Genomic DNA, 15,777 nt, shown 5'->3' with positions numbered 1-15,777 from the left:
AGAACAGAACAAAAAAGAAATGAAAAAAGAGGCCTGTTGCAGGAAGCTAGTTGAACAAACTCAGATTTTCAGAGTAAGTTTCAGGTTGAGAAAACCAGATAGAGCCAAACCGGTTTAGATTGGGTTCAGCGATCTCAAGAAGCTCGGTACAAACATTCTCCGTCAACTCAGAGTTTGATCCCAAGTTTGTGGCTAACCCTGAAGCTCATGCACATGAATGAGTGACGTTTGCCACGAACAGCCAATGCGGGAAGCTTGGAGAGAGTTGGCATAATTTACTTCCCCACTGAAGATCAAGAGATCATTATGAAAATATGAAGAATTTTAACATTTACACAGCATAAAGAAACACCCCTGCTGCCGTGAAAGAAAACAAAACTGAAAATAATGTGTAACTGATATAGGTTCACAATAAGACAGGCTTAATCATTTTAAAAGCATAATATATATATATATATATATATATATTATCTAAAATATAAAAGCTTTTATATTAAAGTAAAAGACAAATATAATTGAATATTCTTAGCATTTCGCACTGCATACAGGTACGGTGTGTAAAGAAATGAAAAGAAACTCAACACATTTTAATCTGCTGCTCAAAAGATCAAATGTTTCCCGAACTCTCAAATAATCCATTTTATAATATCTTATTAGTAGGCATAATATATTAAATATATATAAATCAAAATGTATTTAATATATACATTTCCCTTTGAAGTGCACTTTAATTTGGAGCGAGAGATGGGGGAGTGACTTGCATCAGAGATGTCACTTTATTCACAGCTGATTGTTCAGCATCAGTTTGCGATCTGTAACCCAGAATAAAACCTGCTACGGAGCAGGTTAGCTGTGTGGCATAAGTTGCTATGGCGATGAAAACCGGTAAAAACTGACCCACATCCTTGAGCCCGAAAGACAAGAGTTTGCTCAAACTAAACTCAAACTTACCTGGGTAACCACTAAAACCAGCTTCGTGCAACAGGTCACAGAAAAGAAAAGCATAGCAAAACAAAACAAAGAGCAGAGCAAAGCATTGCAGAGCAGAGATGAGACGAGACGGGAAAAGCAATTGAACTGAAAATAACATCTACATTTTAGAAATTAATTTATTCATAGGTTCAATTTATATTTATATGAACTGTAATCATTTAAACATTAAAGCCCTTAGATCATAATATTTTAAGATAAGAAACAAATTTCAGTCAAATTGGTCTAAACTTTTGACTGGTAGTGTAAGTGTAAAGGTATGCAATTTTCTCCTCTCCTCATTTGAAAACACACATGTACTGTTTTTGTTAACATGAAAGCCATTTGTCTGTGACATGCAATGTTATTTTATTAGTGCCTGATTTCCTTATGCTTTTAAACATCTGCTGCTGCTCTGTGATCAAGATGTATCTGGCAAGTATTCAAAGTATATCAATGTGCTATATGACCTCTCTGTCTGTCTATGTCCTCTGAGTTGCATTCACAGATTTCTCTGCTCCAGTAATGTCCTATCATCATCTTCCTCTACCCCTTTTACATCCACCACGAGACCTTGAACCAATAGGAATGGGAATGTCTGGCTGGCTGCTATGTATTCTCATTTTAACAACCAATGGCCAACTATGCCTTTTTTATTACTAAAATGCTTCATGTCTGTTGCTTAGGACAACCTGAAGCTATGCATAAGCTCTTTTCTGCCTAGATAATCTGCCAACTTAAAAACTCAATAAGGGATTTTTGCTTCTCAAGCATCTCACAAGCACTATCCTGGGTGTTCATATCTTCCCTCTCTTTCTGTTTTACTCTGTTTTGTCTCATTATATAATTTACATGGTGCTTTTCCTTCGTTTTAGACAGTACAAAGAGAAAGAGAATCTCCCTCCCCGGAATCATTCCATATGCTCAGACCTCCAAAGGTTTAATCTTATTTTGATTATTCTGTTATGTTTATCATTTAAAATTCTAATATATGTCTTAAAGCAAGGTGTCCCTTCTACAAATGGTTAGCAAGTGATAATCCAACCATACTAAATTACTAAATGTAGCAATACATTTACATTTTGGAAGGATGTGGTCCACTTATATGTAATATTTGCATGCTTAAAGTTCATGCAATATGTGTTTGATAATCTATACTTAAAAAATGCTTTTGAAATAAATTACTATACATGTCAAAAAAACATTACATCCCCGTTTAAAGTTCACTGTGGTCATATAAATTCATACATTTAAGTGCATTTTCTTATAGGCTTTTGAACAAAGTTAAAAGTTGTGTTCATCTCGGAATGCATCTTTCCAAGATAGATGTGTTTAAGAAATTAGCCCAACCCTTTGTGAAGGTGATGCCATTGTTTAAGCTACATCAGCTTTTTGATGGAGTTTACTTGGAGAGAAAGCACCAGATATTATATGCAGAACCAGAAAGTCCTACTTGTGGTGGAAAGGCTTATGAATGCAGAAATTAAGATATTCTGCATTAAAGTGTTCCCTCCATTAGCATCTATATCCAAGAGAAATCCCCTCCAAAGCACACCAGTAACATGAAGCTTACATTCACCAGCTCCTTGACTTATCTCAGTCTAGGTACTTAAAATGTAACTCATACCATTGACTTCAATTCAGATTGATATTTGAAATTGTTTGTAGAAGACCTCTTTTTTCCCAGTCTTTGGTACGTGTTTTGTAAAAGCCTAGACTTAGATTAAGTCTGGATCTTCACCAACTCTGATGTTAGAAATCTTGTCCTTGCTTCTAGAGTAGTAAACAGGAATGTTGGTTACTATAGTTGCTCTGTTCCCAGCACTTGCCTGTATTCCCGTTCCCTCCCCTCTCACAGCCATTCCCAATATCTGCCCTCCATTATAAAGCACAACAGTGTCTGACCGTTTTTTCAACTGCCTTGGTTCTGAAAATTTTGTCCATTGGGAATTCATAAAATCTTTCATAAAAGAGTTCTAAGCCATGAACCAAACCTACAAGCTCTGAGGTGAATCACAACACTACAAACCAACTTGGTCATGGACTTACATTTTCGCAAAACATGTTATACGTGTCTCCAGGTACAAATCCCTGCAGTTTCCAAGTGAAATGAACACAAGAGGTGCTACAACAACTGTGTGTTTTAGTCACTTTCAACCAAATCATGACTTCGGTGGCTGATTACGTCTTTTATAAAGACTTCTTTTTCTCAGACCCTGCTATATGTTATCGACACACACTTTTACTCTAACGCATCTTTTGACAAATTATATATTTTAACGTTTGTATTACAGACCCACCTACATATATACACTTATTCTAATATGACTAGCTTGCACGATAGTGCACCTCATAGAACGTTGGACTTTGGACTCAGAGGACCGTGTTTCAAAACCAGACAAGAACTCAAGCTGACACGTGACACAACAGAGTTATAGAAGTGACACGAATTGACGTGGTTGCTTTAGAAAATATTTAATTTCACTTCTGAATTTTAAAAAACTATCGGTTAAGGTTAGGTGTTGGTTAACGTTAAGGATGTCTGTTTTGTTAAACTCTCTCTTTTCGGACACTATTGGTTAAGTTTAGGGTAACGTTTTAGATTAGGGAGGTACGTTTTATTTAAACCACTTCATTCATCTAAAATTCACCTTAAAAACTTTGCCAGATTGCAACCTCATTTTGCTCGGTTTTGGCGCCCCCTGCTGGACATTTCACTTGAAAAGTGCAGCCAAATGTTTTATGAAGCACATAATTTCAGTTTTGCAAAAACATTGCAATGCTGACGTAAATTTCATGAGACCAGGCTGCTACAAAGTTTGATTTGAAGCAAAAACGTACATAAAAATCAGACAAAAAGACAAGAAGACGGTTTACTTAATGTCTTTCATTAGGGCATGAACTACAATCCCATTAAGCAAATTTGCTGCAGAGGTAATCAAATGAAAAACTATGGAAAAATTAAAAACTATTGATTTAAAGTTGTTGACTATCAGTATAGAAACAATGTATTTTAATTGTATTTAAAATATACAAGTAGTTTGAGATAGTAGGGAGACAGACTCAGTTGCATTATTCATAGTTTTATGGGAGTGGGCGGTCGCTGCAGAGGTATTTTAGCGTGCTTTTGTATGCCGTGATTCTCTGACTGGTGGATCTTTCTCTTCAAGATCATGGATAGTGTCGTTCTTCACCGGGAATTCCACTATTAAAAATAATGTTTAAACAATGAAGTTGAGATAATGTGAACTGATGGCTTTAACAGTAGCATATACCATTGATTAACATCCTCGGAGCTCACGGTAGGTCTGTCTTGGAAGGTTTATAAGTTATTGTTAAAAATCAGTTTGCCTATGGAGAAAATGAATGGGATTTTTACGTGCAGAACCCGACTGTTGCACTCTATTAAAAGTCACACAATTTTCTACAATAAATCACAAATTATTTGTTAATTGGCGATTTATTCTAATCATTGACTTTGGATTATGCCAGGTGGTTTATTTTTGTTCTTGTTTTACATTGTTTTACATTGTATAACATTAATGTTGTTAAAGTTGGATATTTTCCTTTATAAATAGAATTTGTTGGATCTAATGTTATTTTCTTTGTCCACCACAGGGAGTTTTCATGTACATAACAAATCGTCATGAATTTGGAAGGCTAATATCGACTGCCAACTATAACACGTCTCATTATAACAATGACCTTTGGCAAATATTTGAAAATCCTCTGGTGAGTAACTAGATAACCAAATGTTTTCTGTCAAGTGTTTGAAACAAAAACAACAGAGCATAAGAATCCAGACGTTTTCATTTACTGGTACATTTGTCATAAATACTTAAGTGGAATGCTGAAAGGATAAACATAAGTCTGTGCTGACCTCCATCTGTACTGGACTTAATGAATGCAGAGGGGCTTAGCACTGTTTGGTATGCAAGTCAGTGAACAAATACAGTTAAGAACTAATCCTTTCATTTCCATAGGACTGGAAAGAGAAATACATCCACCCAAACTACACACGGATTTTCACAGAAAACCTCTTAGAGCAGGTATAAACAAACATTTACATTTTTCATTTATTCATTTAGAAGACAGTGTTTGGTGTATGGATAAGAATATCATTCCATCATTTAGTTATAGTGTCACTGAAATTTCGGGAAAGGGATTTGTGTTGTTACCACACTCTTTGTGTTGTTGTTTTTTTATAATTTTTTTGTATGCGATATGAGCTAAAGAAGCACAATTCATAACACCTTTGTTGAAATATGTTATTTGCTCATAATCTTGACCAACCATTTTAGAAACATCTCTACTTGTATCCCACTTGTATCCAATATAGAGACAGAAAATAGCTGCCCAAAAGTTCTATGAACATGTCTGCAGTGTAACCTGATTTGCCTTAAAGTGACTTTGATGCTACTCACTTTCCAAACCCATAATAATTGCCCATGCAGAAAGGCATGCTAGAAGTTACACATTGAAGTAGTTTCTTCTAAGATGACAAGAACCTGGACAAGGACTAATTTACAATGCAAAAAGACATTCTAGAAGTTAGACATTGCAGTAGTTAATTCTAGAGATGGCAAGAACCTGGATGAGTACTAATTGCCCATGCAGGAATGCAGGCTAAAAGTTATACACTGCAGCAGTCCATTCTTAAGATCACAATAACCTGGACAAAGACTAATTGCTCATGTGTGAAGGCAGGCTATAGATTAGACTTCGCAGCAGTCTGGTGTTTTTTTAATCCTTCCTGAAGTACCACTAACATTTTGGATGTCATCCTTATTTTACACACTTAATTCAGATCGTGGAGAGTTCTACTAATTAGTTAATCGGAATAATCGGGGGTGTTGGATAGAGACATCCAAAATGTGAAGTGTTAGTGGTACTCCAGGAAAGAATTGAGAAACACTGTAGTAGTTTCTTCTAGAGATGACAAGAACCTGGACAAGCACTAATTGGCAATGCAGAAAGACAAGCTAGAAGTAAGATGTTGCAGTAGTCCATTCTAGAGATGATATGAACTTTGACAAGGACTAATTGCCCATGCAGGAAGGCAGGCTAGAAGTTACACATTGTAGTAGTTTATTTTAGAGATGACAAGAACCTGTACAAGGACTAATTTACAATGCAAAAAGACATTCTAGAAGTTAGACATTGCAGTAGTTAATTCTAGAGATGGCAAGAACCTGGATGAGTACTAATTGCCCATGCAGGAATGCAGGCTAAAAGTTATACACTGCAGCAGTCCATTCTTAAGATCACAATAACCTGGACAAAGACTAATTGCCCATGCGTGAAGGCAGGCTATAAATTAGACTTTGCAGTAGTCCAGTGTTTCTCAATCCTTCCTGGAGTACCACTAACATTTTGGATCTCTTCCTTATTTGACAGGCTTAATTCAGATCATGGAGCATTCTACTAATTAGCTAATCAGAAGAATCAGGTGTGTTAGAGACATTCAAAATGTGAAGTGTTAGTGATACTCCAGGAAAAAATTGAGAAACAGTGTATTAGTCCATTCTTGAGATGACAAGAACCTGGACAAGGAGTTGTGCAACATGCTCAGAATGGAAGGTTTTGATGTTCTTGGTGCAGTTAATGTGCTCATGGTTGTGACGTTACAATGACGTCTTTCAGAATGACCTGTATTTGTAGATTATTTTCATAGATAAATAAGATGGCACCGCAGATGGCTGTTTCGGTGTAGAGCTCTCTAGCGTTTTTGTTACTTTTGTTTGTTTGTCATGTTTTTTGTTACTCTTTCCCAATCAGTTTCACCAGGGATGAACTGCTGAATATTCGGCAGAGCATACCTGATAAATGTTTGATAATTCTGATGTTTTATTATACATCTTAGTTGGAGGCACAGCTGTGTTCTACAAGTGCTTCAAGAGACACAGGTGAGGGAAGCATGCCGGCACGCATGTGAAGCTTCGTCAACGCGGCATTAGGTCTTCGCTGCCGAGTATTCATGTGGTGAATGTCCGCTCCCTCGCCAACAAATCAGATGAACTGCTTCTGCTCACTCAAACAAATAAGGACTTTTCTAACTCCGCTGCTCTGTGTTTCACGGAAACCTGGCTGAATGAAGCCATCCCTGACAGCGCATTACATCTGCCAGGCTTCCAGTTGTTCAGAGCGGATCACGTTGCGAAATCATTGGGGGAATCGAGAGGCGGTGGAACATGCTTTTACATCAATGAAGGTTGGTGTGCAGATGTAACAGTGTTGAAGAAGATGTGCTGTCTTAATTTAGAAGCGCTCTTCATCATGTAAGCCTTTCTACTCGTCGCGGGAGTTTTCCTAGTTTATTCTGGTGAGTGTGTACATCCCACCACAAGCATGTGTGAATGCAGCATTGCAACAGCTGGCTAATCACATCACAGATCACACCCGGAATCTCTTATCATTATTCTGGTAGATTTTAATAAAGCTAACCTCACCCATGAACTGCCAAAATACAAACAACACATCACATGTCCCACCAGAGACAGAAATACTGTATACTGGACCACTGCTACACCACTGTAAAGGATGCATTTCACACTGTCTGTTGAGCAGCTTTGGGACTCTCTGATCACTGTCTGGTTCATCTTCTCCCGACCTACAAGCAGAAACTAAAATCAGCTAAGCCTGTAGTAAGGACTGTAAAGTGATGGACCAATGAAGCAGAGCTGGAACAAGCCTGCTTTGACTGCACTGATTGGAGTGTTTTTGAAGCTGCAGCCACAGACCTGGACGAGCTCACAGATACTGTGACATCATATATAAGTTTCTGTGAGAATATGTGCATCCCTACAAGGACATGTTTATCATTCAATAATGATAAACCATGGTTTACAGGAAAACACAGAGCTTCATCATGCCAAAGAGGATGCTTACAGAAGTGAGGATAACATATTGTTCAACCAGGCCAGAATCACTAAAAGAAGCTACTCTGAAAAGCTGAAAAAAAATGTTTTCAGCCAACAATCCTGCATCTGTGTGGAAAGGCCTGAAAAGCATCACCAGGTACAAGATACCACCCCTTCGCTCTGTAGATAATCAACAATTGGCTGATGACCTGAATGTGTTTTACTGCAGGTTTGGAAGGCCCAGTCTCACACTCTGATCACTCTGATCTTCACTTCACATACACACCAACACCTCTTGGAACCCCCCTCCTCCCCCTTCCTGCTACTCAACCTGCACTTATGGTCTGTGAGGAGGATGTGTGCCAGATATTCAAGAAACAGAAGACTGAAAACTTCAGGCCCAGATGGTTTTTCACCTGCCTGTCTGAAAGTCTACGCTGACCAACTGGCACCCATCTTCACACAGATCTTCAATAGATCACTGCAGCAGTGTGAAGTTCCCTGCTGCTTCAGACGCTCCACCATCATTCCAGTCCCCCGAAAAAAATGTTGAGATAACCTGTTGTCTGAACACCTGTTGCTCTCACGTCTGTGGTCATGAAGTCGTTTGAGAGACTGGTTTTGGCCTACCTTAAGGACATCACTGGACCCCTGCTAGACCCCCTTCAATTTTCTTACCAATCAAACAGGTCTGTGAATGATGTTGTCAACATGGGACTGCATTATATCCTGCAACACCTTGACAGACCTGAGACTTATGCAAGGATCCTATTTGTGGACTTCAGTTCAGCCTTCAGTACCATCATGCCTGATCTTCTCTCAACCAAACTGGCCCAGCTTTCTTTGCCCACCCCAATCTGTCAATGACTCATCAGCTGTCTGACAGATAGGCAGCAGCTACTGAGACTGGGGAAACTCACATCTGGGACCCTCGCTATTAGCACTGGTGCTCCTCAGGGATGTGTACTTTCTCCACTGATCTTCTCCCTGTACATAAATGATTGCACTGCAAAGGACACCTCTGTCATGCTCATGAAGTTTGCAGACGACACCATGGTCATTGGTCTCATCTGCGACGGTGACAAGTCTGCAACAGACAGGAGGTTGATCAGCTGGCTGTCTGGTGCGGTCACAGCAACCTTGAGCTGATCATGCTCAAAACAGTGGAGATGATAGTGGACTTCAGGAGAAATACCCCCGCACTCCTCCCCTCACCATCCTGAACAGCACTGTGGCAGCAGTGGAGTCATTCATGTTCCTGGGCTCTACCATCTATCAGGACCTGAAATGGGACACCCACATAGACTCCATTGTGAAGAAGGCTCAGCAGTGGTTGTACTTTCTTCACCAGCTGAGGAAGTTCAACCTGCCCCATGAGCTGCTGACTCAGTTCTACTCGGCCATCATTGAGACTGTCCTGTGTACATCTATAACTGTCTGGTTTGGTTCAGCCACCAAATCAGATAGAAGGAAACTACAACGGACCGTCAGGACTGCTGAGAGGATTACTTGAGGATTACCCCATGCCCACCCTCCAAGACCTGTATGTCTCCAGAGTGTGGAAATGTGCAGGCAGAATCACTGTGTATCCCACACACCCTGCCAACTCCCTTTTTGAACTGTTGCACTCTGGTCAATGCTACAGAGCACTGAGTGCCAGGACATCCAGGCACAAGAACAGTTTTTACCCTCAGGCCATTTTCCACATGAACAATTAAACTGCCTTTAGGACTCCCCCATAGTGCAATAATGTAAATAAATATGTCACGTACATATGTAAACTCACATATTTAATTCAATAACTGTACATACCCCTACCTTGCACATACATTACCACTTGCACATGTACATACGCCATTCTATGTTATATGTCCTATTATTTATGTCTATTTATAATCTTACCTTGTTTTATATTCTGTGTCTCACTGTAATGTTCTGTGTGCATTTGTTTCTCCTATCACCAAAATACAAAAAATGTGTTGTGTATGCAATAAAGCTCATTCTGATTCTGATAAATGGACTATTTGGACTGGAGATGGTGCTTTGCTTTGTGAACATAAGAGTATGTCTGCATATTACATTGAACTCTTTTATTTCAATAGAGCAAGGATAAATCGGCCTTTGACAAAATACCATTTGTCTTCGCATGACAATCCCACTGTAAAGTTTGATGTAGGTTTTCCGAGAGTAAGCATTTGTTATGCAAGAACAACTGTGCCTCTGCAGTGTGCTGTGGGCGAGCATTGAAAGGATGATACTAAGCACCTGTTTATGTTTCTGCAGCCATGCACAGATGTTTTCTGGTTCCCTGTGTTCTCGGAAAAAGCCTGTGATGAGTTGGTGGAGGAGATGGAAAACTATGGGACATGGTCTGGTGGAAGACACGAGGTCAGTCAAACCCACTGGCTTTAAAACAGTCTCACACTTTTACACATTGCACAGGATTGCCCAAAAGTAAGACTTACAATAAAAAGGATTATATTTATTATTCTTAAAAGAATATTCAGTAATGCACATATTTAATTCCTATTTCATGGAACATTAAAGACATGAAGGTGTTTAAAAACAGTCTTGGCTTTGCTTAGTGGAAATCACTTTTCCTTTTGGTAGACATTACACAGCAGAACAATTACTAACTGAGCACATTCAAGGTTTGTCATGAACTCATGCCCATTTATTTTGTTTTCTACCCTCAGGACAGGCGTATCACTGGAGGGTATGAGAGTGTCCCAACAGATGACATTCATATGAAACAGATCGATTATGATAAGGAATGGCTTCACTTTATCAGAGAATTCATCTCCCCTGTCACTCTCAAGGTCTTCTCCGGCTATTACACCAAAGTGAGTCAGTCTGTCTGGGTCTGGGATGAGCTATAATCGGGTGTTAAATCAGAAATGTGTTAAGGAATGTCTGCCCCATCTTTTTTCCCTATACCTCTCTCTTGTTTTCTATGGCACATTGTCCTATGCTGTTTGCTAGATGAGCACTGTTAAGGTGAACTAGGTTAAGGTGTCTAGATAATATCCAGGTAATTTTTCACCTCGAACTGCTTCAGATTTAACACCATTAACACCAAAGTACCATGAAGATTGTTTTGCATTTTCATGAAAATGAAGCACATTTTTCCCTGAAATTCTCATTCATGGTTCTGGATGTTTTATTTTTTACTTAGTTTGTAATTAGGGGCCAGCCCATATTGTTTTAGATAGCAAAAAAATGTTCTTCCCCAAAGGGAGTCTATGGCAGTCCTATAAGCCATGCATAGGAAAATGATGAAATTTGGCACACTGATTGGAATAGGCATCAATAGCCACCTGACCAACTTTATGTTTTTTTGCCAAACCCTCTAGCATCACACACTTCTCTTCTGGTTTTAATTTTTTAATACTCATGTGGTCAAGAAACAAATAAATCATAATACTCTCCTCTTGGTGACTGGAACTTACCCCTTACATTAAAACTTTTGAACCTTTTTTTTCTTTCTTTTCTTTTCTTTTTTTTTTTTTTGGAATAAAACAATACCGATTTTGTCATGATTGGCCATATTGCCTGTCTGCCATTTTGTATTTTAGCATAATTTTGGTATCTTTTTTGGTAACTTTGATGGTTGGAATGAAACTTGGTAGGCATCATTTGCACCATGTCCTGAAGGTACCTGAGCAGTTTTATGATATTCTCGCCTTGTGATCAAAATAAATTTAAATTTAATATACATGTGTAACAGTATAAGGACAGGCAAGGAGGAGGCGGGAACCGGCTGAACTGTCAACATAAAGGTTTATGATATAAATTAACTTAAAACAACATAAAACATAATGAACAGAGACAAACATGCAGACGTCAGCTTGCTCCTCCCCCAGCGGATCGCAGCAAGTCCTCCGGCCCTTGTAGAAGGAACCACTCCTCCCCTTCTTTGGCGGCCGGCAGAGACCCCTCCGTCCCTAGGCAGACAGCCGCGGCTGCTCCCCTGGTGGATGGCAGCAGCGAGGACGCTGCAACAGCGCATCCCTCCTCCCTCCTGGATTTCGGCACCACTGTAACAGTTCAAGGCTGAGCAAGGTGGAGGTGGGAACCACTGTAAAAGTTAAAGGACGGGCAAGGAGGAGGTGGGAACCGGCTGAACAGTAAACATAAGGTTTAATGAGATATCTAAAAAACAACATAAAACATAAGGACACAGACACACATGCGGCCACGTGCGTCTCTCTCTCCCGAACTGGTGTCTTCGGCTCCCCTTTATCTCGCCCTCCCACTGATCAGCTGATTCAGTGCTGGCCGTGCACCCTCATGGCCCGGCTATGCCCTCCTCCTCATCACAACATGTTTATGCATTTCATTACTTCAGTAACTTTTGAATGATTGGGCTTAAAGTCATTCCTGTGGTCATGCAGTGTCCAATAATATTACTTATTTTTATTAAAAAACAGTTTTTCTGCTTCTTCTCATACGAAATTCTCCCAGTCTTAACCAAAACTGGCTAAAACAAATTGCAAAACAAAAAGCTGTTGTCCTAGTGGATACTTTTCTCGATAACACCACATTTGTTTTGACTGTGCCAACACCAAATAGGAAATGTGGCTGTATCTTCGCAACGGTTGGTTGTATTGAATCGGAACTTGGTAAAGCTCATTAGCATCATACCCTGAGTGAACCTGACTAGGTTAAGGACAGCACCACCCAGTTGTGTATTACACCAATACAAAGTAAACCACTGCATCACCGTGCTTGGTTGTGCTAACTCTTAGTTTGGTTTATTCCTTTGGCAACTGTCCAACTTGTATGAAGGTAAATCTGTTGCAAAACTCGAGAGCTTGTAGATTTGAATTTGAGAACTTGTACAATAAATATTTGTACTTGTAACATGAAATTTACACTCACAGCCCCGATGTGAAAACTTGTAAAATAAAAATCTGAAGTTGAATGCTGCAAGACAAATAGTGTCAAATGTGTAAAAGGATGTTCATATAAATACAGTGACAGACAAAATCTTGTATTACACCTTTTCCTCAAACGCACCCAATTAGATTGTCTGCCATTTAGAATTATTTTAGTCAGACTCATGAAACTTTGCCCCTGCTTCTTAGCTGTAAACAGGGCATACTCATACTCATATTCTACATCTATTTTATTTATTTATTTATTTATTTATTTTTTCAGCCACAGGGACATTATATGTACATTACACATCAGCATGATTTCACAAGCCTTATTCTAACAGCCTGCTAGTAGAGCTTTGTTAGCTCTTTGGTTGACTTGACTCATGGAATTTGTTCCATGTTCTTTTGGAATGCTCTTTGTCCACTGTTCACTGTTAGGTCTCTGGTTGATTTGACTCATGAAATATGAACTTCAATTAGCACCGTGAGTCTGAGGTCTTTTGCGGTCATCCATTAAAAGAGCCAGTAAATAAAAATAAAGAAATAATAAAAAAAAAAAAAAAAATAATAATAATAATTAAAGGTCCTCCTCCATTATGGACAAATGTTCATCTGTTTTCTTTATGGAATATTTACCCAGATGAAGTATTCCATATAGCAGTCCAAACACCAGTCTGTTAAAGCGCTGTTCATACCATGTTGGGTTTTGATTGTGTATCCCATCTTTTTTGCAGGGCTATGCGATTATGAACTTTGTGGTGAAGTACACCCCAGACCGACAAGCCTATTTACGACCACATCACGATTCCTCAACATTTACCATTAATATTGCCCTCAACAACAAGGGCATGGACTTCCAGGCAAGCTTGTGTTATATTAGCCTATTTCCAAAAATGGTTTTCAAATACAGTGGAGGTTAAAAAGTGTGAAAATCTGAGATTTTATTTTATTATTTTATTTTATTTAATTTGTATTTTATTTTGTTTTATTTTATTCTATTACTTAAACCTGGAAATAAACAGAAGGATTTCACACCAAATACTGTAACATTCTAGAATCTAGAAAACATTTTGTTTAATCTTTTACAAATTTTGTGCATTTTTTATTTGAAAAAGCTTCACGTGTGGTTTTAAGTCATACCTTATGACATTTCCCCTCTATTTCAGGGTGGAGGGTGTCGATTCCACAGATATAACTGTTCCATAGAGTCTCCTAGAAAAGGCTGGAGCTTCATGCATCCAGGTAGACTCACCCACCTTCATGAAGGACTACCTACCACCAGCGGCACACGCTACATAGCAGTGTCCTTCATAGATCCATAGATGCTCCCGACAGTTCTAGGAATTCTAGACGAGGAATTCACTGGCCTTCATATGTTTGTGTAGTCTAATCTGTTTGGTTGTCTGTTTGTTTTTGCTGATTTATTCTTGGTTCATGTGTTGTGTGACTGTTTGTGTTTGCTCTAAACATTTACTACTGTCGAGAAAGAAGAAGAAATGCTGTTCAACACAAGTTTAATAAAGGTTTCTAAGTTGGTGCGCACGCACACACACACACACACACACACACAAACTTTCATACATATAAACCTTGTTTCAGTTTCAATATTACATTACAAGAGATATTTGACTGTAATTTTTCTACTGCAATATTGGTAACATCAGGTGAGGTCAGTAACTCTTTATTTTAACAGGTTTGGTTCAGGGTGTTTAGCGTTAGGGTCTAAGTAAGTATAATTTTACTTGGTTACTTTCATTTTAGATTGGTAAGGAGGACCTCATTGTGTGCTCAGGTGAGCTTAATGTACTGTACAAGAGGGCTGCAACTAACGATTATTTTGATAATTGATAAATCTAACAATTATTAGAACGATTATTCGACTAATCGGCGATTATTGCAACGGTTAATCATTAGCTCTTAACAGATTATTCATCTTGTTCCCCAACTTAAAAGGTTGTATTAAACGTGCTTACTAACAATAAAGAGGACTAAATAATTTTTTTAAAATACCTCTAAATGACATTCACTGAATTAAAGGGAAAAAAATACTTTTAATTCAGTAAATAAATTCACAAAAATAATCCTATTGTTATCAAGTGTTTTTGTCTTGTTTTCCATTTAAAATTGTCTAAAAATCCTTAAAAAAGATACATTTACTTGAAAAGTAACATATAAGATATTTAGACTTGCTTTAAGAGAATGTCTCTTAAATATAAGTGTATTTTGTATATAAGTGTATTTTTTCACTTGGTTATACTTCTGCGAGTAATATACTTATATTCAAGATCTATTCTCTAAAAACAAGTCTAAATATTTTATATGCTGCTTCTCAGGTGAAATATATCTTTTTTAAAGGATTTTTAGATATTTTCAATATTATATTCAACATTCTTAGATAATTTTTTTTTTCTGCAGTATAGCTGCTAAAGTAAATGTACGCTGTTTTAAAGGAGTTTTAGATATTTATTTTGCAAACAAGCCAAAACAAAAACAAATCAAAAACTTATTTTGTTTCAGTGTATAATGGGGAGAAGACTACCCTCTCTCACCTTTCTGTTCACTTCAATCCATCTTTAACTCACAAAAAAACAAACTCTCTCTTAGAAATAAAGCTGTGTGTTGCCAGTTTTCTTCACGATAAGAAACGCACAGTGACATATATTATGATTCAATAAGTCGCGAGCCATCACGTTATAATCTAGCTGCGGCAAGCACGCGCTTGAGGGATGAGCGTCCCCGTGACAGAGTGTGCATCAGCCGGATGCAGTTTCAATCTCTCCCCCTTAGATCGGGACATTTGCACAACTCATAGAAGAGGCGCTGACCGCACAGAGAAATGAGAGTTTGTAGTTATTTACATGATCTGCTTACTTATTTTTTGAACTTTAATAAAGCTATAACACATTAAATACAACAGAATTTAAGATGTAACGCAGGTGTGTTTCCTTTTAAAAAAAAAAAAAAACTTTGGCTCTGCTTATTCCACAATGAGAGTGCTTCTGTATTTACTTATTTGGTATTTTTGCATTATAATTCCCTCATAATTTGCGATCTACATCACCTGAATC

At 38.2% G+C, this 15,777-nt stretch overlaps 1 protein-coding gene across 2 annotated transcripts in view; it reads left to right on the top strand.

Moving 5' to 3' along the window:
• Window positions 1-15,571, top strand: part of LOC127431646 (procollagen-lysine,2-oxoglutarate 5-dioxygenase 2-like) — a 93,051-nt gene extending 77,480 nt beyond the window's left edge. Inside the window, exons 14-20 of one of the 2 annotated variants that reach the window (XM_051682175.1) lie at window positions 1,845-1,907; window positions 4,588-4,701; window positions 4,953-5,018; window positions 10,113-10,217; window positions 10,526-10,672; window positions 13,444-13,569; window positions 13,876-15,571. In XM_051682175.1, the coding sequence (XP_051538135.1) occupies window positions 1,845-1,907; window positions 4,588-4,701; window positions 4,953-5,018; window positions 10,113-10,217; window positions 10,526-10,672; window positions 13,444-13,569; window positions 13,876-14,031 (777 nt within the window). In that variant the 3' untranslated portion in view covers window positions 14,032-15,571. The remainder of the gene's footprint in view (window positions 1-1,844; window positions 1,908-4,587; window positions 4,702-4,952; window positions 5,019-10,112; window positions 10,218-10,525; window positions 10,673-13,443; window positions 13,570-13,875) is intronic. The other variant, XM_051682176.1, reaches the window with a different exon arrangement.
• Window positions 15,572-15,777: the final 206 nt, after the last annotated feature.

The sequence above is a fragment of the Myxocyprinus asiaticus genome, chromosome 41 (assembly GCF_019703515.2).
Source record: "Myxocyprinus asiaticus isolate MX2 ecotype Aquarium Trade chromosome 41, UBuf_Myxa_2, whole genome shotgun sequence".
NCBI classification, from domain to species: Eukaryota; Metazoa; Chordata; class Actinopteri; order Cypriniformes; family Catostomidae; genus Myxocyprinus; species Myxocyprinus asiaticus.
The sequence above is the reverse complement of the archived record's forward strand: the minus strand, read 5'-3'. Positions and strand labels throughout refer to the sequence as shown.